The 24,712-nt window shown below is 31.4% G+C and overlaps 1 protein-coding gene across 1 annotated transcript; it reads right to left on the bottom strand.

Moving 5' to 3' along the window:
- Nucleotides 1-8,067: 8,067 nt before the first annotated feature.
- LOC147065664 (small G protein signaling modulator 3 homolog) lies at nt 8,068-24,463 on the bottom strand. Its single transcript, XM_085956511.1, has 14 exons — nt 24,267-24,463; nt 23,966-24,133; nt 20,038-20,177; nt 18,765-18,922; nt 17,894-18,104; nt 17,682-17,812; nt 17,275-17,507; nt 16,351-16,598; nt 15,050-15,182; nt 14,171-14,318; nt 12,967-13,245; nt 12,726-12,868; nt 11,152-11,312; nt 8,068-9,557 (listed from the first exon to the last, which is right to left on the bottom strand). The coding sequence occupies exons 1-14, from the start codon at nt 24,333-24,335 to the stop codon at nt 9,362-9,364; spliced, it is 2,418 nt and encodes an 805-aa protein (XP_085812637.1). The 5' UTR covers nt 24,336-24,463; the 3' UTR covers nt 8,068-9,361.
- Between the last annotated feature and the right edge of the window lie 249 nt (nt 24,464-24,712).

Below are 24,712 nucleotides of genomic sequence, written 5' to 3'. Positions count from 1 at the left end.
TACCTCTTAGTAGTTTTAATTCATTTTGCTCTCAACATATTTTTTGAAAATTATCATGCCTGAGGCTTTATATAAAGATAAAAGAACTCTCTTCTCGTTGGAACTTAAACATATGCACAATTAAATCATCATTTACGTGTGCATATTTAAATTCTGACCAAGTATTAAATAATCAATTAAATATAAATGCTTAATAAAATTAAACATATATTTTAAAAGTAAGTACTTAAGTACCTACCTATTATCACGAGTCTATTAATTATTTTTGAATTTCATTCGATTGTGCGGCGCCCAGTTGTCCCGGCGCCGAATCGTCCTAGACCCTATTTTTCGTATTGGAACTAAATTATTGTGTTTTGGCTTAAATAATAATTAATTTATAGTACCCACTTGTAACTTGTTATTTTAGGGGAAACCAAAAATACAATACGGTTGGCATATTATATGCCCTGCAAATTTTTGAATGATTTTTCCGATAAAAACACTAAATATGATTCATAAAAAAGCAATAATTATGCTAGTATAGTATTCTCTTCTGAGTATAGGAAATTAGTACCTACCTATTCGCGAAGATATAATTATACAAATGCTATACTGCCCTTCCAAGGAAGAAAGCAGTAACTCGTAAAATTTGTGAAATTGAGTTATGAATGCCATCCGTTAGGTTATTTTGAAAGCTATATATTCTGTTCACTTTAAAATCAGTATTATCACTAAAATACTGTTAAATCCTTAGTGAAAAAATAGACATCTTCTAAAATAATACAATGTTTTTTAGCAAAAAGACAGTAATTGCACCTATTCATTGCAGTTACTGCTTGTTTATTATTATTTTGTATTTTAACATCATACTAATAAAAATTATCACCGTTTTTTATTAATTCACAGGACTAAAGATTGAAAAAAAAAACACATTATGGTATCTATAGTCTAAGACATTATGTCATTTATCTCGAAAGTGTGTGAGAGTCAGTTACTGCCTACTTCCTTAGAAGTGCAGTATAGAGCTGTTCACTAAGTTGCAGCAAAATAAAATTTAAACATGATAATATTATCGGATAAAAGCATTTTAACATGATTAACTGAAAAATTCTAGTCTAGGTAATTATGAATTATTATGAAAGTTTTCCGTATAAGTAGGTAAAATCATTTCGTGGGTGTACTGCAATAAATGGCTAGGAGGATCGAATGCAAATGATTGACACCACTGGGTTAATGCAATAGAACAAAATCCTTAAATAAATAAGTGAATTAATAAATGTTTGATTAGTACATATTTGCCATGGTTATAATAATTATAAGCATACCTAAATCATCATCAGATGATATTATGACTAATTTTTCAAATATGGGTATACATACATACTATTAATAAAATTATCAGCTCTTTATTACTTACCTACTTCAGTTAGGCAAATATCTAAATCATAGTATCTACATACCTAATATATTATAAGTACACTACTTTATCTCTACAATAAATAGTCTCACAATATTGTGTGATATAATAAAATATTGATATATAATTATTGAGATTTGACCTTACCATTTGTTTAAAATTAACAAATAATCCTATTATTATCAACTGATATCAGATTGTAAATATTTATTTTTTGTTATATTTTTACAACACACATATTTATTTTCTGTTGTTATTAATGATGGCTCATTGGAAATAATTGTGTCAAAATGAGTAAAGAAACCCAATTTTACCTCTTAGACTGTCATCTTCTATCGAAAGTTGACTACCGAATTACTGTACCCCTGTCATTTCCTAGTTGCATTAATTCTCTAACATTCCCAATTCTCAATCAATTTCATCAAGTTGCAAAGCAAAAATAACCTAATTTTTACTACGTTTCTACCGTCTTCAATCTATTGCCAAAATCTTACCTAGTATCATAAACACAATATTAGAAGCATGGATAGGTAATAAATACCTACTATTTTACTGAAGTATTCATTGATTTAATTCACTGTGAAATAGACAAATCTGTATTTTACGTTTTTCTTAGCTCGGATTCTTATTTGTCCGGTGGTTCTTTGTCCGGTACAAATCTTGCAATCGATTTTTAACTAACTTTCCGACTATCTAGACATTTGAAACTTTTAGAATACATCAGAACACGATGCCAATGCATTTTTTAAATACTTAAGTAGAATTGAATTCATTTTCAGTTAATTCTGTTTTGTATCAAAAGTTATTTCGACACCATTATTGGTCGCTAGGGGGTCTGGAGTCCTAGCAACTAAATTATTAATATATACGTGCGTTACTATGGAAATCAATATGACATGTCAATATGACATTTCAGTATTATTTCTGTCAAGTACAAATTTTGTTGATCGTTTAAGCTAGTCAAGTCAAGTTTATATGATTCAACAGAAAATTTAAAAACATTATAAATAGTTCTTTTTATCTTGTATACTGTATATCTGGCATACGTTTGGAAGAAAATCTTATTCTTCATGTGCTGTCTTCTAAACCAGTGCTTCTCAAACCCATGGCTCGTAGGGTTTCTGCGAGGGGCCACGAATTTTTTTAAATAGAACTACAAATAATATTTGTTATGTAAAAACATTCCACTCATTGAATTGTTTTTGTAGGCTTTGCGTATAGTAAATTTTACTTATTTTATTTTGTTTGTGATAAATAATATGTATTACATAAATAAAGGTTTCGCTAACTAAAATGATTTATTTTTCGACAAGGGGGCAGGTGATTTTTTTTTAAATTTTGGGACCCGTGTTATGAAAAAGTTTCGCAACCCTATTCAAAAGAAAGGTTGAGTAAGTATATTTTTTTTTATCCCAAACTACTGATGCAGATTCTTCAGCCAAGAAATGTATCTTCTTTTTCCCTTTATCTTCCCATGTATGATTAAATGAATCAGTGTATATTAATTGTCTTGTATGGATAGGTATGGCCAAATAATTTAAGTATTCATTTCTTCATATTGAATGAATTAAATGCCAGAGTTTAACACATTCCTGCAAGTAGTAAAACATTGTTAGGTATATCCTAATGATTCTTCGGTTAACCCGCATGAAGAAAAGTCAACGAACATAACTAATTTTCAATGCAAACATCTAAAAGAAGGATGAATAAACAGTTAAGTATATGAATAGGCAGACTATATTGTTACGAAATTGGTGATGGAAGTCATGGAATGGATAAAAGACTCACGGCCGGTCAAAAGCTTACTAGAATGACAGGATAAATGGGTCGGGTAGAGAAATCCCAGCAAACAACCAAGATGAATGATGTAACAGGTGGATATACCTGAAATTCGCAGAGGATGGAAGACAACCAAAGAAGATATAGAATAATACAGACAGTTTGTAATGTGAACAATATAATATATTTAGAAAAACATAACTTAGCACAAGGAATGATAAAATTTAAAAGCATGTTGTTTGATCAAATAAATCTCATAGAAAAATTATGTATAATATTGTTATAGGTAGTAAGGAAAAATAATGTTAACTGAGGTGCTGAGGTTTAAACGAGTTCAAGTAATATATAGTTAAAAAATTATAGAGTAGTTTTCACATCACCACATACTCCTTTATATGTGAAACAGGATTCAAATATGTAAGCAACTGCTTTGTATGAAAAAATATAAGCATTTTATTCCAGAGTATAATTTGAATTATTGTTCTTTTTCAAACTCTAATAACATTAATAAATTAAACATATTTTTTTTTTTTTAATATTTGGCACCGTGATAACTGGGTGCCACGTAATCGAATGAAATTTGAAAATAAATAGACATTCGTGAATTATAGGTACTTTTAAAATATATATTTAATATTATTATATATATTTAAGTTTCAACGAGAAGAGGGTTCTTTTATGTTTATATAAAGCCTCAGTAAAAAACATTATGTTAAGAGCAAAATGAATTAAAACCACTAAGTAGTAGATAGAAACTGATTACAATTCCTCGTCTACTTTCTGTATAAAATAAAATAAAATAAAAACATAACGAACGTCTATTTAATTCATTCGACAGTGCGGCGCACAATTATCCTGGCGCCCTGTTGTCGTCAAAGTAGGTTTACTCTACTTGGTCACTGATATATCCGTTCAATGTTCAGCACCTCAAGTTATTTGATCGCACTTTAACCTAAAACAGCAAACTAAGAAGTGGTAAGGAGAAATTATTAACGTACTATTAAAAATCAAAGGCCAATAAAAATTAATATTATTTTCTACATATTTATTAGGTATGTAATTGAGACACTTGTGGTAATGCTACGGAAATAAATAATTCAACAAAATGTATTGAATAGTCACTGATATTTACAGATTATTTTATTAATAAGTAGGTAATTAATTCTATGGTTTGCTTTGGAAGAAGCTAGAATATAATATTGATAGTCAGGAAATCCAATACAGAAACATATTGAAAATAGGTATGTATAATTATATTGGACAGAAAAAACACTTAACCTTTTCTATGTGTCACGATATTACTAAGGCAGTATCTGACAGGCCGCAGATTTTTAACGACACACGTTAAATGTAGAGCGAAGCTCTTACTTTAATCGCTAATACCGATAATTTGTGGCTTAGTATTTCATAACTATTCAAACAGATGTCACTGTGTGCTTAATTTTTTAGATTATGCAAATCTATCGACAGCGGCTAGTAATTTGAGTTTAAAGTCGAGCGAGATAATTCACAAAATTTGTATGTGCGGCCAGTCGATCACAGCCTCATAGAGCGAGATAACTCGCTGAAGGTATTGAACCGGTTAATAAAATTTTCTGAGGTCAATTAAAAAAAAAATGTAAGTAGGTATCATAATATTGGACTTGTTTTCAGATATCACAAAATGCATTTTTGTGGAATGGAACCAAAAGATTTTTCATTAAGATTAGATTAACACTTACAAACGTGTGATAATATTTAATATGCAGATCAATAATATTGAAATAAAACGTCTTAAACATAGTGATACGCAATAAATTATTATAGCCTACGAAATTCACAATGTGAGTTAGAAAATTCGTAAAATAAAATTTAGTCATAAAGAAATTTCAATAAGATTTAGATATATACAAAAGATATAAGTATAAATATAAATTATGTTGAATTGCAGAAGCAGCTCTTGGCTACGCAACCTCCATAAGTGGCTAAATGTTCACGATGTTGAAGATCTAGATTAGGGAGATGTAACGGAATTTGGTCACCAATCTTCGAGATGACTCCAGAAGTTAAATTTTATTATAATATGTATTACAACATATTACATAATATATTATGGTTATTTATTTAAAATATCTGGACATCTGTTTAAAGTATATGAAAATTGATTATATTATGTATATGTACACATTTTACAAACTTCACACTATTACACGATAATTAAAATTATCGGCAAGATTTTGTGTTATTTTTTTCTAATGTTAATTTTAAATCAATAATTATATAAGCACATTTGAGTAATATACCTATATTTCAAGAGCTGCATTAGCTACAAACTTTTTCAATGAACTTTTTTCGACTTGAAAATACTATCGTTTTCATTCAAGTGAGCTACTTGTGTATCATCTATATTAGTATGTACACCTTTAACATGATTTTGCAGATTAACAAAATAATGCCCTTGTACATACTAAAGTATTTTTAAAAAATTTCGCTGCCTGTACAACATAATACATAATATTATGAAATATATTTACAAATTTTAAATCTAGCACATAGCAAGTTAAATTAAACTGAAGAATAAGAATATACTATATTTTGAAAGTTGTACATAAAGAGTTCCTATATACAAATTCAGTGCAATCACAACTCGTCAATTTTGTCTAAGTAATTAAGTTTACTTTACATCCACAAAAAGCTTACAATCAACTGCACTGACACACAGTAATGTTTATTGTAAAAATTTGCTGTGTTGCCAACAAAATCAAACCGTGCTATAGTGTGTTTAATGCATATTGTAAAATTACAACTATTGCTTCTTCTTTTTAGACCATGTTCACTCCTTAAATGGAGCATATAGAATTGTCAAATAGGAGTGTCATTGGCGTACTCCAGGTTGTACAGCTTTACAATGGACGTGATAGTTAAGTGGTAATGACGTACGTAGTATAAAACCAAAGATGATGATAAAGAGAAGCGGAACAAAGATGCAACTTTGTCGACTCGTCGCGGTCCTGAACCATTCTGTGACAATGTCGCTAATACCGACCGACACAGCAATCACTATCCATATACAGAACCACTATTATGAAATGCAGTATGCATTACCAGTAATGTTCGATTATTTGGGGAGAAAACAACACATTATTGTGGGATGGGCACCAATTCAATACAACAGGCGTGATATAAATAGAGTCAGCAATAGTAACCATAGGGCATAGACAACATACACATTAGCCCCGTGCACCCTACTTCTTACACATGAGAAGAAAACGCATCCGTGCATATAAATGGTGAAGCGGCGGTTCCACTATTAGGGTTTTTAATTGTCATTCGTATTATTTTATACATTAATTGTGAGAGAACATTACATAGAAAATTAATGAAATACACATTATGATAATAATTATGAATGTATTCATTACTACTTTCTAGTGTCAGTAAAGGCATTTTGTTTACAATGAAATTATATTATTAGTCAATGTTGCATTGTTTCTCTGTATGCGAACTGCTTTAGATTCTTGCATTTTCATTGGAATATTAATATAATTCATTGACAGGGAAAATTTTCCGAAACTATTAAATACAGTTTTTTTAAATGGTAAAAAGTAATATTAATATTTACAAACCTACAATTGCCATTGAAAGCTACGTGTGTGACTTAAATTTAAATGATATAAAATATTAATGAGAATTTTAATAAAAAGATCATATTATCCAATGTAGCGAATGCAGAACAATGTATCAACCCTGTGTTATTGGAAGGATATAAGTTAATGCACACCATAATATGTATATACACTTAAATACCTGTAAAATATTGCAAAGTCCACTGCTTTACCTAGAAGCATATATTATGGTGGGATCAAAATCTATAGTGCTGGAGTCACTTTAATTAAAAATTTAGAAACTAATGGAATCAAAGCTTTGATACACATACTAAATTTAAAAGTAAACTTAACATAAATTTGATTCTGTCGTTTAAAAGAACTATATTATAAAAATCTCGTCTGAATCAAACAAAAAATACATGAAACAGTGAGTCTGTTAGATAATAAATTAATTACTTTGGCTTAATAAGAAAAAATACACAAGGTCTATAATTATACTCTATATTAGCAAGGCCCACTATAGTCAGGTTGGCCTTGGGTTTATTATAGTTATTTAAGATATTTAAATGGGTCTAGGATGATTTGGCGCCACGACAACAGGACGCCACGCAATTCGAAAATAAATAGACTTTAGGTACTTTTAAAGAAAATATTTAATATTATCATTTATATTTAAATTATTATATTATGATTTAATAGTTGGTGAGAATTTAAATATGCACACGTAAATAATGATTTAATCGTGCACATGTTTAAGTTCCAACGAAAAGAGTTTTTTTTATTTTATATAAAACCTTAGGCATGCAATAAAAAAAACATTATGTTAAGAGTAAAATGAATTAACGCAGTAGATAGAAACTGATTAAAATTCCTCGTCTACGTTCTGCATACGTGTCTATGACAGTGTGGCGTCCAGTTGTCCCATTCCCATTTAAATAAGATCGTTAGGAAGTTATTCCTTCGCTGCCAACTGTAGAGCAAAGGTATGTATTGCGTTTCTGAAAAAATGTGTCATATGTTCGAATCCCGTTGGCTGGGTAAAATTCAGATGTCTTTCTACAAAATGTGTACTTATGTACTTTGGTAAAGAGCTGCATCCAAACGATAGAGCGAATAACCAATAACCAATCCTCACAAAGTCTTTTATAATATTTCTTATATCAGTGAAATTTAAAATCTGCATTGCAGGTTGTTTGACTATAATAATAATTCCAGATATTCTTACTTTAATTTGCTGGTGCATGATCTCAGTGATAGATTAGTATGCTTTAGTGACTGTTATTTTAATTCTTCTTCTTCTTTGACAATGTCTGATCGAATATCATATTATTATGGGCCTCCACAGAGTGGAGGTTTGAATTAACAAATTTAGTTTTTACGAGAAATGGATGTCAGCCACTTGCTCAACCTATTAGGTCCATACTCTGACTCATACACAAATTGAAAAACAATATATGAACTTGCCAGACCCAGGATTCGAACCTAGGACCCACGACGCTATATACAGTATGCTTGACTTAACCTCTGAACAACTAATCACTAGTCCACATCTTTCAGAAAAGTTTTAAAAAAGCTGTTGAATATGATTCTGAAAGAAAAGTATTTTTTAGGCCGCCGTGAAATGATAAAATATGAAAACCACTGCATACAATATTAAACTTTATGTTACTAATGTAATGCTTATGACAATACAGACCTACAAACTTATCTAAAGAATGGAAGGGGGAGCCACCATCGAAAACTACCCAATCAAGACTCGCAACTGGACAGAATCCGACATTCGAATGACGTTTTCAAAATGGGGTCCATATGGTAGTTCATAGTTCCATTTTTGAGCGTTCTTTAGATAAGTTTGTAGGACTGTAAGTATTTTAACTTTTAAGCCAATGTTCAAACTTTTAACAACACATTATACCCAATTTACACATGCATGGATTTACTGCTGAGAGTACCTAAGTATTATCGCGGCCATAACAAAAAAATGCATATGTAAACACGTATTATCGTGCAAGTTGCAAGATTGCATGCATGAATCAAAACAGTTCAGTAGCTTCTGAATTTTCACGTGATAATTGGACTGTGCGATATCTGCGCCTGCGCAGTAGAACGGTAGTGGCGAACCTGACGGAAAAAAAACGAACTACACCGCATCATTCATAAACTCATTTTGACGTCTACCGATTTTCACAATCTGTCAAATAGAACCATATAATAACATTGTCTTGCTTACTCTTGAAGAATAATATTGGCGAGACAGTCATTATATATCTATTATAGTTATTATCGCGATAGTTTAAAATACATACTATTGGTGCGAGTAAATCCATGCACGTGAAGAGGTGCTATTAGTACATAATAATATAAGTTATATAGGAAAGAATTAAATAGAAAACAAAAGAAAATACAATGTAGTCTTTAGTACGCAGCTGTTATTAAGTATGAAGTGCCTATGCAACAAATTACAATTTAAAATATCTTTCACAAAACTCCTAAAAAATGATGTGATTGGTGTCATTTAATTTGCAGTAAGTGTATAATACTTTTACGAACATTTTTTTACAATTGGAGTGCCTACATTACGTTAATTACAATTAATTTATAGATCCCACGAGAAGAGATGATGCTTGACTAACATATCCCGGACGCCGTCTTTCAACGGCTGGCTCTGAGTCTCTTTCTTTGCTGGCAGCTCCCAGTCAGGATTAAGGTTGAATGCAAACTGGGATAGGATCCGGAGTTCACATTTTATTTGCACCCAACCAGGCGAATTCATAAATGACCATGGGTGATACCTGAAATGAACAGTATTAAGTTATTATTCAGCTTATAATATACAAGTAATATATCAGGATAATCTGAAACCTTTGGTTGTAATTTAGTTAAAATACATTAATGCTGCGATTACATTATGATCATGTCACGTGCCATCACATGCTGGTACGGCGACAAATTTAGTCTATGGTTTCATCATTCCGCAGAATATTTTGAATGATCACTATCTCTATAAATTCAATTATGGAAAGTGCCAACCTACGAGCGGCAGGTTATATGAAAGTATGGTGAAACAGGCAGATTATATAAAGGTATGGTGTGGTAAATTAAGTTGCAGCAAAACTTCCACGTTAACATTATTATATTATATTATGGGTCAAATGACGGTCAAAAGGCCAAAGTAAATCCTCCGTGATGCCCTGCATTTTTTTATCGTGTCGCTATTTCTCGTAAGTTGTCGGCTATTGTTGGCCTGCTTCATTCAGTTGTATGAGATAGCCGATTCTTTGCCCTTCTTTTTATTTAATACCTCTATGGTGCCAACTCTAATTTATTAGTTTTTTTGAATTATTATTCACTATTCATGGTAATTTTAATTACTTGCGATATTGCATCCATAAATAATATTTTGAACAGAACCCAACCAACAGACCATAGATAATAGACGTAAACACCAGACATAGATAATAATTTAATAGAAAATCCATAGAGAAAAAAAATAAAAACAAAGAGCATGCGTTTTGACGTGAGTCGGAAATGTATAGGCATGCAGAACATAATAAAAAAGTTGATTGAGTCATGTGAATGCCGATGTAGCGCGGTACGCGTGAGGTGACCTCATTATTGTTCTGGCAATTTCGGCAGATTTTGCTAACTGACAATCTTCGTTTAAAGGTTCAAAATGTGCTATGGCATGGGAGCATCAGTCTGATAACATTTTAAATACCAAGAAAAACGACATTACACACATTTTTCTTGTAGCGGCAGCTTACTATGACAGCACTAACGTGATGATAATGTATTTGAAGCATAAGTCTCGTCACACAGAAAGTAGCAGTCTAGGTGTGCATTTCAGGGACAAATAGACTATGGGAATATTACGTCGGGGTGTATTGCACACCTATCAATTCAGGGCATGATCAAAGAAACTGTTCGGTAGTTTTTTTCCAAAAGTCAATGTCACGGTCATTGTTTATGCCTTAAGTTCTTTATCGATAGTTAACCAATGACATATACTTTAATATGGAAGACAAAAAAACTAACAAAGATACGAGTGATTCAACACACATTTGAAAGTAAAATCAATAAATATGTATTTATATAATACTTAATTTATATAATATAATAATAATGTAATTGTACTTACCTACTTACTGGCTACATATTAAGAATTAAATATTATGGTGAAATATTATAGTTGACATTACTAATATTTTTCCCATGGATCGAATGCCCTCCCTTATACACCTATTTTGGATTATTTTCCCTTCAGTATCAGATTTTTGAATTAAAAAGTAATGTAAAAAGTAGCCCTAATATTTTGGGATTACAATATTTTCAATCACAATTTGATTCAAAATAATAAAAATACACAAGTATAAATAAATTGCTTACCACTTTTGAACGACATCAACACAGGAACAAAGGACTTCAAGCCAAAGATGCAGGGCTTGTTCGTTGAGCCCGAGACAAACCAATGATCTTAATTTAACATCCATTTGTGCGTGTGCGTTATCATGAGAAAGATTGATAGCCTGCACGCATCTATACAGTAGCTGAAATTTTTTTATTATTATTTAATTGGGTAAAGAGAAATGGTCACTGCTTGCTTTATTTGTTTGTTCAAAGGTGGAACAAGGAAGTGAATGGCATTGAAGAGGTTAATTTATATTCAGCCTCTATCATATCATAATCATTTCTCATTTATCTAAAACGATAATAGTCCAGAACGTTAAGTGGACGTATCATAATCGAATATTTAAAATAACTCATAATTTAGCATTATTACAGTGAGTATGACTAATTATCTAGCTTTTTTGTCACTAACAGCTATATTATATTATCATGATAATATAAAATCCTTCGGGGAAATCATTCAAAACTCATAAATAAAAGATATCAAAAATATGCATTATTGTGCGATTATGTTAGTATTATTTTAATGAAAACTGAAGAAAACTGTTCTGCAGGCGATATTTTGGGTTGTTGTTTTTATTTAATAAAATGCAATTTTTTGTAGTACGTATTCCACTTTTAATCAATAGATTAGGACCGGTTTCGTCCGCCTCAGTGGGACATTTTCAACTGAGGCGGACGAAACCGGTCCTAATCTATTGATTAAAAGTGGAATAAGTACTACAAAAAATTGCGTTTTATTAAATAAAAACAACAATACAATGCAGTTCCACCATGAATTGACAGTTAACAAAATAAAAGATATTTTGGGTGTTAAAAGTATAGATTATGAGAACATTGAATGAAAACCATTATTCTAATTATTCATAATAATTAATCATGGGCGGTTTCAAATATTTTCTGAGGATTCAAAGCTTCCGAGAGCTACTGGTTGGACATCACTAAACCTTTTTCAGGAGGTTATGAGAGAGAGCAGATAAAATTATATCATGAACAGAGATTTTACCACGTTTTTATTAGCACTTATTCTTGTTTGCCCAGTACCTACTAATTTTTTCTTGTGTGTCCAGTACATATTTTTTCTTGTTTGTCCAAGATTTGTATTGGATGATTGAAGATTTTTAGCTAACTTCCCGACTAGCTAGACATTTGAAACTTTTAGAATATATCAGAACACGACGACAATGCATTTTTTTAATACTTTTAGCCATAGCAGAATTGAATTCATTTTTAATTAATTCTGTTTTGTATGGTAAGTTATTGTTGGTTGCTAAGTGGGTCCTAGCAACTAAATTATTAATATATACGTGCGTTACTATGGAAATCAATATGAAATGTCAAAATGACATTTCAGTAAGTATTCTATATTTATTCAGTATTTCTATCAAGTACAATAAAAAGATTTTATTAATACATAGAATTGTCAAGTTTATATGATTCAATAGAAAATTTTAAAAACATGGTATATAAAAAGTTCTTTTTATCTTGTAATTATTTATGAATTTGTTTCCTTATGTAGAATAAAAAGTAAGTATCTAATGATCAATATTTACCTCTTCAGGGGTAAGGACTTTTCCATCTTCATCCAATCGGTACGTTTTACACAAAACCAATCTACTGTAGACGGAATTAAAATCTTTTTCAACTTCTCTTGATGCAGCTTCTTCAATAAACAGCCAAGGGTGACAAGGACCGCCTGAAATGATATGAAGCAATATTTTTATTACATAGATATAATTCACATTATTAGTACGATCAGAACTATGGTGAAATAAATCATTGATTAGTACCTACCAAGAAAACTAGGTCTCCGGATACCATGAAGTAAAACTCTTCTAAAAGCAGGAGCCAAAGTTCCTCTGACAAGATGCGTGATCCTCTGCGAGACCGCATCATCACCAGCTGTACAGTAGCGCTTACTTCTTTCATCCAACGGCTGAACAAAGCGAGCTGGAAACCAGCCTCGCAGGCCATTCAATTCACCGACCCAACAATGTTCGTCGCGGTGGGATACGATTGTGATTACATCATTTTTCCGGAATCCTAATTCATCGTCATCACTCCGTTCAAAATCTGAAATGGCAGTGACTATTGTCAGTCCTCTCTTATCTTTTGAAACTGTCAATAAGATAAGGTAATAATTTATTTTTTATAGTCATTCTTGGTGGGAAAAAAATGACAAAAAAAATTAATAACAACACAATTATTAATATTATTATACATACATAATTTGGAACACCACAAAAACATATGTATCTATTAGGGAAAAAAATAGAAAAGTATTTGTACTAAATGGGACTCGAAACTATACCCATCGCAATCCGTACGCTGTGCTTACCTATAAATGCAATAAATTTACAGCTTAATTTGTGAAGCACCTATATACTTACTTTCTTAGTACCTTCAGCGATGTTGAATATTATGAAAATGGAGAAAAAAATAAAATGTTTCTGAGGTATTTCAAATTATGAATGTTACATTCCTAAATCTTATGGATTATTCGTTGAATAATAAATAGTTTAATTAAAATATAATTATTATAATATTCAATTGATGTTGTAAGATGAAACGTATTTGGTATATTTTTATAAATGTGGAAAGGTTACATACTAACGTTATATTAAAATATTAATTTAACAGGCAGAATAGTAATTATTATTGTGTTGTTATTTCATTTAACAAGATAAGATAACTCAGCCAATATTCATTCATTCTTCAGTTTTACATTCCAACATTTGTATTTAAAGCTCAATTCAAAAATGAAACTATTTTGGCAAAATGCCAGACAGTTTTTAATTGTTTTCATATTTTTTTCAAAAACAAACAAACTCTTGCTTAATGTATCGAGAGGAATTTAAAACACTCTCTTCCTGTCAAGACAACGCTGACTCATAGGAAATTGTAAAACAATAAAAAAATGACAATTTTCTCAACACAATTTATGCGGTTGTATAATTTTGTCTGTAGTTGACGTTTAAAACTAAATTTTTGTACGTACCTAAGAGTGCTTTAGCTCGTCGTTTTCTATTCCGAGATACATTTATAAAATTGTCATGATCCGTTGTATGGCTCTGCATATTATAATCAGCTACAAGAGAAACTTGACTCGTCAACTGTGGTTCAACTGTCAAAAAATGCCTCGCCACCTATTCAAATAAACATAAATCGTGTATGTATGTCATAAAGTACGCAAAAATGTTTTTAAATCTATACCAGGGGCTTCTAACCTATTCTTTACCCCTCAGCAAATGTTTGATTAATGTCCGTACACTCTTCAACAATTGGTACATAAATTAATAAGATCTTCCTTTTGGAAAGAATTTAGATTCATAACACGTTCTGAAATTTTTAGGTCTTCACTTTTCAAACACAGTAGGAATGTTGAATTCAATATTATCAACATCTGAAGTGAAGAAATTTTTGAGAGATTGCCTCTTTCAAGCCATAACTAAATCAACCATCACCAAACACCAAATGAGTAACATTTTTTTGAAGCCTTCAATATGTTTGTCCCTTTTCCTTGAAGATTAACACTTAAAACATTCATACAAGTGAAAATTTAAGCCAGCAATTGGACAAATTCAGGCATTTCTAACACCCCAACCATATCACATTCATGCGCTTCAGAAAAACATTGATTTATTCTTGATGTTCAAAGAAACAGTTTAAAGATTCTCATGACAACAAATTGACTTTTATGTGGAAAATTAGTCAGATCTCCTGAAATGTTGTCTCGTATCACCTGGGGGATGCGGACCATGTTAGGAACCCATGGTTTATATGCTTGTTATCTTGGTACTATATACGTCAATAACCGCATCATTGTCATCCATAAACTAGGATTAAAGCCTAAGATTATGAGTAAAAATTAGGTTACCTGCAATATAGCTTCTCGAAGGTCTACGAGAACTTCTGTTTGTTTGACATTTTTACATTTAGCATCATCATCTGTTGTCTCATCACCAAATAAAAGCATCTGAATCATTGATTTGCTTTTCTTAACTTGTCTCCTAAAAAGTTTTATGATTATATTATTATAGAAGGCGTAAGTAATTACATATATTGATTGATTGATGTAAAATTTCTATACCTAGCACTTGTATTCCGTAAAGATAAGTACTATTTGTTTGATGTATATATGTACTATTTTATAGTAGTGTCACGCTAAATATCAAGGGATTGGGACAACTGGACACCAGGACAATTGGGCGCCGCACAGTCGAATGAAATAAATAGATGTTCATTACAATTTTATACAGAAAGTAGATGAAGAAATTAAATCAGTTTCTATTTACTACGTCATTGAGTAGTTTTAATTCATTTGCTCTTAACATACTGTGTTTTATTGCGGATTGAGAATTATAATGCCGGAGGCTTTATATAAAAATAAGAGAACTCTCTTCTCATTACAATTAAATCATTATTTACGTGGGCATATTTAAATTCTCAGTATTAAATTAAATATAAATAATAATAGTCTACAATTCACGAATGTCTATTTATATTCAAATTTCATTCAATTGCATGGCGCCCAGTTGTCCCGGCGCCGAATCATCCTAAACCCCATATCAATGGCTAAAAATAGCTTTATGCTGAGCTTGAAAGCATATCGGTAGTATGAAAATGCAACATTATAAAAAAATGTAGTCACAAGAGAACGGATTACACAGCCCATGAGATTAAAGATATAATATATTACTAGTCTTAGACGCATGCTATGAATGTCTTGAAGGGGCCCAAAAGAAATAAGAAGCCATAAAAAGAAGATGTGATCAGCCAACATGACAAAAGATTTATTTAATATGGAAACAAATATAATTTTACACAGTTGAATACTTTATAATGTAGAAAGGGGGGTCGAGGTACAAGACTCCGTCTCTGTCCTGTCTTTGCTACTGATAATAATGGCGAGAAGAATCTGCAAACCAATGTTACACTATTCATAGAATAGGTCTAGCCTGGTCGACTACCAAATACAAGTGTTTCCCATGTTTCTAGATTGCGATAATTTTGTTTATTTTAATCAGAACGTGCTCGCCGCCATTCATGTAAATTATATGAAACTTTTTTACTGATGACATCTAGGAAAAATTAAATTTTAACAACGTATGTTTAACTATGTAAATTTCTAACTATTATAACATGTACACATCACTTATATTGGTCACAGTTATATACCTTGCCAATTGCTGTTTGGGTAAATTAGCCGCTGCGGAAGGGTCTCCACCAAGAAGTGCTCCCTGGTCAGCCATCAAATAGGCGAGGTGTCTTCTTCTTTGGGTATCAATAAGGATCTGTGTAAGAGTTCCACCTCCGGACTCTTCAGACATTGAGATCAGCTGCTCCACATCATCTAACCGGCCGGGCAGATCGGATAAAGCGTTGAAGATTTGAGCGGAGTTTGACAGCTCTGTCAAACTTGGTTCCTACAACAAAATCACATAATTGTAATTGTAGTACTACAGATTTAGTGTATCGTAAGTCAAATAAGAACACATTCAGGAAAATGCAATTGAAGATTTTTCAGCTATTTGATTTTGGGAATTTCAGGTTTTGTTGTGAATATACTTAAAAGACGAATTGTCCTATGTACTTAGAGAACAACTTACTACATACGTACACTTAATTAATTTTTTGTACAATCATACATACAACACCCTGGCTACAGATAATAATATGATTGTCTGATAAAATACTATTACATACATTCAATGTTCATGCAAAAAACCATTTCATTCTTCCTTCAAGAAGTGATTGTTTATCCAACTATGTAACTGGACGATAATATATGAACCACAATGATACAGTAAGTTTAATTTAATATTAATAATCGAGTACACAAATTTGCGTAGTTGGTAGAGCCATGGATCGCAGATTCGATACCAGTGGTGATGTCTATTTGATCCAGTACAAGGATTAAATAGGTTGAACAAATTGTCATTGTAAAAAGAGTTTGTTAATGTAACTTCCATTCTGGAGGCCAGTATATTCCACTTAGGAGTGAAAACGATAATTTATTTATATAAATACCATATTTTGTAGACAAGCATTATTAAGTTTGTTCACTATGAATTGCAGAAAAGAAATAAAAAATTCACAAACCTTTATTTTGAACATTGCCAAGGTGATTTGAAATAAAATAATAGATCCATCCAGAAAGAACAAGTCCCATATCCTCAAAAGAATTTTCATATGCACAACATTGGCGAAGAGTGTAAGGAACCAATGCAGGGTGATGATGGACAGTTCGATATCGTGATTGCTGAGGACTTGGTCAACTGTCGGGAGGTAGCTGGTGATCAATGAACGTAATACCTTCTGATCAGCTTGAATCCCTGAAAATATAGAAAACATTAATAAAATGTGTACCTACAGATAACCTAGATTCAATAAAGATAACACACCGGATGATATGTGTAGAATACTCCATGAATATAACTTGAATGATAAGCATAATCCTAAGCAAAATAGTAGACAGCAAAACTATCAAAATTCTCTTGTCAACGTACCGATTAATGTGGATGAATAATATGACGCGGGCAGTAAGTCTTCAACAATTGTAGCAAGCATCCAAAACGCATCTTCCTCTTCCATCAACAATAGCAATGATGCAGCAATCATACCAGTTCCTTGACAGTACCTGATGAATAATCCATAAGTAATAGGAATCTTGTTTACTATTTGTCTGTTTTTTTTTTACAATAATTAACAAATCAATTACCCGATTTCCGGATAGAGCCATGCCAGACCCCTCAGTACCCGCCTCAAGCGAGGTATTCCGGTGCTGGTGAGATGTGAAAAGCAAGCGTTGCTGGGCAAAGTCCGCACCAGATCTTTTTCAATTTGTTTTGAAGTCATCAAACCATCATCACTCGAGGCCTTTTCAATATCCTTGTATGAAACATCAGATTGATTCTTTTTTTGGAGGGCACCTACAATAAAGATTTATCTCTGTTATTATTATTTAATAATCAAAAATACATACAAATAGCGTAGTGCGACAATCAAAACAGTTGCTGACAGAAAAAACTGATTTGTGAAATTTTGAATACAACTATAATAAAAAGAAATTCTACCATATCAATAAATTATACTTCTTGATTTAATAAGTCACTTAATATACACTCAAAAAAGAACGTATTAATATCTTCAATTCATTGAAGTATTAAATTAAGTTTAGAAGGAAATAGACCCTATGAAATTATGAATAGTGAGATATTGTTCTCCAGTCAAGATACCGTACCACTATCTATTTATTAAATTTATCCTATTAAATAAAATAATTCATAATCTTCATCATTTACATTACATATTGTGACGTTAAATCTTCATTACGTTTAAGTTAACATAAGACATGTAGCTACATAAATCGTCACACAGATTTCCCATCAGCTAAGATATCCTGCAAGGTGATACAACTTCAGCCAAACCATTCACTTCCACTCTGGAAGATCTAATCAGGTGACTTGACTACGAGAACAGATGAATTTCCATTAATGCCGAATATGTAATTATGTTAGGCATGCTTTTCCGATGACATATTATGTAGTTGTCTCTGAAAAAAAATGATAAACATAATTGACGATAATCACCTGAAAACCGCATCCACATTTGCGGTCGGAGTGAATGTGGTATTCCTTGCTTGACCATGGACCTTAGTTTTTCTGTTCGTGGCAGCCTGCCATCAGCGTTTTCTGTTGAGAGATCCATCTCTCTATTAGAAAACTCAATGTGCGCCAACCATTGCAATCTGTAATAGACAATCAAGTGTGATTACTACAAAATATAATATGCAGATACCTCATCCAGGTGAATGTACGGATAAAAGAAAGTCAAATAATTATATCTTTAAAGAGTTTTGCTCAGCATTCTGTCGGTGAAACATAAATAGAAGTGATCTTTCTCTGGTTATTTTAGAATTTATTGAATGACAAAGAATAGACGTCGATATTAGAACATGCAAAATCAATCCCAAATAGATTCTAAAATATTGCAATTTCTTTTAAAGTCAATTACAAACGCGAATAGATAATTTGCCAAATAATTTTGACAGGATAATGCGAAGTTAAAAAAAAATTTAAATTATAATGTTGGTGCTCACAAAAGAATAATTCGAAAAAATACAATAACAACAGGTATCTTGTGTATTGAAATATGGTTGTATTCAAAATAATTACAAGATAAAAAGAACTTTTTATATACAACGTTTTTAAATTTTCTGTTGAACCATATAAACTTGACTTGACTAGCTTAAACGATCAAAAAAAATTGTACTTGACATGTCATATTGATTTCCATTTTAACGCGGGTATATATTAATAATTTAGTTGCTAGACCCCAGACCCCCTAGCAACCAATAATGGTGTCGAAATAACTTTTCATACAAAACAGAATTAACTGAAAATGAATTCAATTCTACTTAAAGATGAATTACAATGCCTGTCACCCACAACATCAATATATTTTTTAAAGCAATTCCAGAATACCTTTTATCATAATCATTATATTTTTTTCTTGGTATAGAAGGAATTATTATAAAATTTTTGGTGCAAAAAACCTATTTTGTGAAATTTATGCACATAGCCGATTTTGAAGGCGCAACGATGGTATACAATAATATTAAATTATGCCATTTTATATGGACATTATGTTGTGTTTGTATCATGGTATGATAAGAAAAAAGAGCATCATAATGAGAAAAATATTTTATGGATTTGTTTAGACTTTAACAATAAATTTATTATTGTGCTTTTTAATATTTTAGTCTTCATCAAAAACCTTGAAATAATTTACACTCCATATCGCTTTGAATGTCGTATGCACGACATAAATAAATCGATTTATTTAATCAAAGTAAATAAATACCGATGTTGATCATCCTCCTCAAAAGTAGTGGCCAGGAGTTTACTAGAATTCTGTTCGGGACCATCTTCCTCTTCAACACGGAAGCCGAATTCATCAAACTGGTAATCGGGCTGTTCATTGCCACCGTTTGCACCCTCACACTGTAAATGATAAACCACGAAGCATTAACAAAACGCGGTATTAGTAAAATTAATTCTTTTAGAATTATTTTTTGCAAGTTTATTTTACAGATCAACCATACTTACTTAAATGCATCAGCGATTGTGGTGATTTCGGAACTAAAAATTCACATCTATTAGTCTATCGGGATTCTCATATGACTTGCTTAAAGCATTATGTGGGACAAGCATTAATTGAAAGGTATATTATGTGTACTCGTTTAAATAACAAATGGGCTAACTACAAGTTTGATGAGTCAGTAATAAATTATAAACACTACCAAAGTTATGATAAGAATTTATTTCAATTGCATTAATTTAGTGGTCTGATTAAATTTATAAAATATGTATGGTGAGCAGGCTAAAAGTCTAGCTAAGTCTAAAATACAGTCGAACTTGATTATTACGAGGACGATGGGACCGACTGAATTTACTCGTTATAAGCATTTCTCGTTATATCAGAGAAAAGGTATTTTTAAAAGAGCGGTCACATAACACAAAAAGTCGCAATTCAAACAAAAATACACAATTAGAATTTTTTCCCGAAACAAGCACGGCATTCATAAACTACAAAAGTTTTTTATTGTAATGAACGCTGGTATGTACCACCTGACTTCAGCTTGGATTTTTTACATGAAATTTCAACCATATGCGTGGATACTTTTTCAATGATGTTGGCGAAAACACCAATCAGGTAGTTAACTAGTGTCATAAACGTAATCCGATCCCGGCGGCATCGGTCTACGGTCGGATATTATTGCTTGTTATATTAGTATTATGGGTCGAAAATATTTTTCAACGATCGACACATTTAAGTTTTACGACAAGTTTTAAGAAAATTTTTGACGATATTTTTTCTCGGTATATCCGATAAGTAGCTCGTTATAAAAGTGAATAAATGTATGGAGAAAATCATAAACTAAAATGTCAATGAATGTTTCCTCATTACATCTGAGATCTTGCTATGTCCGTGATCGTAATAACCGAGTACGACTGTTTGCCGTCAGTAAGGCACCCCGGTACCGTATATGAGACTTAAAGAATTAATGGTTCTTGTCGGTTTACAGGAAGCCAGCGGCAAACAAATTTTGAAAATAGCCAATATACTGGATGATTTGTTAGGTTAGGTTAGGTTAGTGATACACTCTCACATTAGCCTATTGCTAGTGCCTACACTGTAACTTCAAAAATGGCTGAAACATGTTACCAAATCTCAAAAATCGTTGGCTTAACAAAACATGCAACCAAGCTCCTTGATAACCCGTCAATATATTTTAGTTATTAAATAATTGTTTAGTAGATAAAATTTTAACGTTGTATTACCCTAATTGTTGTATTAAATGTCTAAAGTTGTAAATTGAATCGTATAAACAATAATATGTAAACAGTGTGAAGGATGCAGTGTGTGAGTTGTACCTGACGAATGAGATGTTAAATAATAGTATAATTAATATTAAGGTTATGTAAAATGTATATTAAATGTTTAGTTAATAAAACGTAAATTATACAGCGTAATGATCGAATATAATTTAAATTCAGTAGAATCGTTTGTAATAGTAAAATCATAATTCTAAATAATAAATACGCAGTAATATTAAAATGATAACACCATTAGATAATACATTGTAAATTTATTGTTTTGTCGTGTTATTAAATAAGGAGAACCCCGTCGCGTGTCCACTATTTTTTTCTTGACTGGGTACTGTGAACCCTGTCGAAGTTAGTTAGCATCTTAGACTCAACCGCTAAACACTTACTGTCGGGAAGTTTATTATATAAGAGAAAGCTCGTGCGAGCAACAAATAGCCAATTAAGAATAAATATAACTTTTAATTAATTATCTATTAAGAAAAGTTAACCCTTAACACTCGAGTGCCGCCATATCGGCGGCATTAGAAGTTTCCCGTATTACTCGAGTGCCGCCGTAGCGGCGGCACGCCAATAAAGTCATTTTTTGTAATATTTTCAGCAATTTTTATAATGCGATTTCAATCAAGTTAGAATGAATAATAATAGGTTATTACATTTATCTGAGAAAGAAGTCGGCAAAAGAATACTGCGTGCGTAATTTCTACATAGTATTTTTATCGGAATCTTCTCTTTTTTTATTCGTAGGTCGCTTGCTTGCAAGCAATGTTTTTTGTCACATAAATTTTATTTATTGAACGTTCCCAGACTAGAGTGAACTGAAGTGTTTGTCACGCATGATTTTGAAGTGTGTTTATATTTTTTATAGACTGTTTTTGATGACAATACTTACTAGTATATTATGCCGATTCAGAACCTTACAAATATAATGTGAAATACTCTAATGAGTCAAATGAAAATTATTACATATCGATTTATTATTTTTTGAGAAATCTTTTGATAATGTGTACCGCACTGGGAATGAGTTGTTATGAGCCCGAAACTAATTTAGAAAATTTACGAGACGGCCGCTTATATTACAAGTGTATTTGAAGGCAATTCATTTGGATCATATTTACAGTCATAACTATATGTATGGACGATTTACACTTTATAGCCACTTCTCTACATACCGCTATTTCATTACGATTCTGTGATAAGCCAGGATTACATATTGGAGATTGCTTTGTGAAATACCACACAATGAAGAATTATAAATAAACTAAAAATTAGTACAGTAGGTATATTCATTATAAATCTATTTTATAGAAATAATCAAAAAAAAAAAATTTTTTTTTTACATTTTTTTCACCAATTAAATGTTTTATATTGAAATTATGCTTTTTACGGAAAAAAGTCTAGAGTGGGTGGTATATACCTATAAAAAAAATTTCGAGTGGAAAAGGTTAAAATAATGTGCTCTTAAAAAGAAAAATATAATAAAAGTGAATCTACCAAAAATTTGTGTTGCCCGTAAATTACCTACTATCTCACCCGTGTCTCTTTATGACACTACAGTCCCGAATCTACCGAAACGAAAGTGAATAAATATAATAAAATCTTTGACACCTCGGGTCGCCCGACTGAGCAAGCCGAGAAAGACCCTGAGGATATGTCATTAGGTTTTCATTCTTGAATTCATGAATTTTGCCAAAATCGGCTATGAAAATTAGCGTGGTTCCTGCCTGGCTTCCTATAAACCGACTTGTAAGTACCAAATTAAGTAATAAAATGTTAATAGGTATTAAGACTATAATATTAATTAATAATAAGACAATGATTTTCCATCACAAAGATGTTGGGATCATAGATAAATTAATATTGTTAACAACTATACCTATTTTCAAAACTTGACCTCATTTTATCATAATTTGACTCAGGTGTTATACTCTCTCTACAATACAAATGTACGCCAATTGTGCAATTTCATAAAAAAATTTAACTCATATTCAATAGCAATGGATGTTTATAATAAAGGTTATTCAAAATATTACGAATGTTTCAGTTGATTGCTAGGCTTACCGCCATGGCAATTGCATGATATGTAATCGAGCACACTATGGTAGGTACCTAAAGGAATATATAAATGTCAGAATAAAAGTGAGTTGAGATCTACTCTCCGTAGGATAAGGTCAGTTTCAGAAATACATAATTTTTTGTATATTAACACACTTAAGTAAATAAATACCTGTCAACATTTTTCATAGTATTCTAAAAAAAATTATTAGGGTTTCTTTAATGTCGTACAATTTTACATTAGCGAGACAATGTTTAGACCACGCTAGTGTCCATACAAACCTATCTTACGCATAAGTACTTCAAACCTCAAAAGTAAATCAAAAATTATTATGGAGAACGCTCACCTCTGGTTGGCCTAATTTAGCTAAAAGATTTTGTGGCCACATGCTTGGAGTCAATGCAGAGAATGGACCACCAGGAGTAGGATGTATTTTTTCAGATATCTGCATCCCTTCAACCATGTCACAAAAATCTTCAGCATCTTCCTCGGAAAGTGCGGCATTTAGTTTACGCTGTAAATATTAAAAGGAATATAACATTAGAGTCTTAATTGTATTATTTCAATATGAATAACATTAAAATTGATGTTATTATTGATACAGCGAAAAATGTAAGCAACAAAATAACATATTGTATTTCACGTACATCATGATCTTCCTTTCCGACATAGCCTTCGTGGTCCCGTGAGGTAAAGAGGGATTTGGCGATATCCATTTTGTAGATTTATTATTGAATTGGTGGTAAATTTATATATACCATTATTTATATTATTAATAAAAACAATACTCTATATTATTATTTATATAGATTTTAGGTATCTATCTGACAGCAGTGACAGCGTAATGGAACGTCAAAGTAGTACTGCCAACGGTACCATTTTACATTATGTTGGCAACCGACTAGATTTATACTCAATGCCAATTTATACTTGTTCTACTGCGTAGGTAGGTAAATAAATATACCTATGTTTTATTTTACTATTTAAAGTATCAACCGCAGGATCGTGCATCATTTGCTAATTGTATTTTGATTGCTTGTTCAATTTTACAAATAAAATATTATAATAACAGCAATTTACGCTTGTAAGTTTG

This window comes from Rhyacophila brunnea, unplaced genomic scaffold, assembly GCF_057557595.1.
Source record: "Rhyacophila brunnea isolate RB1 unplaced genomic scaffold, BYU_Rbru_1.0 scaffold_6, whole genome shotgun sequence".
NCBI lineage: Eukaryota > Metazoa > Arthropoda > Insecta > Trichoptera > Rhyacophilidae > Rhyacophila > Rhyacophila brunnea.
The sequence above is the reverse complement of the archived record's forward strand: the minus strand, read 5'-3'. Positions and strand labels throughout refer to the sequence as shown.

Bases quoted from the DNA above. Each gene is read 5' to 3' on its own strand.
- LOC147065664 (XM_085956511.1), bottom strand. From the start codon at position 24,335: ATGGATATCGCCAAATCCCTCTTTACCTCACGGGACCACGAAGGCTAT. The intron at 20,178-23,965 runs GTGAGCGTTCTC...TATCATTTACAG, and splicing joins CTAAATTAGGCCAACCAGAG to TGTGAGGGTGCAAACGGTGG. The intron at 17,813-17,893 runs GTAATTGATTTG...ATTATTCATCAG, and splicing joins TGGCTCTATCCGGAAATCGG to GTACTGTCAAGGAACTGGTA.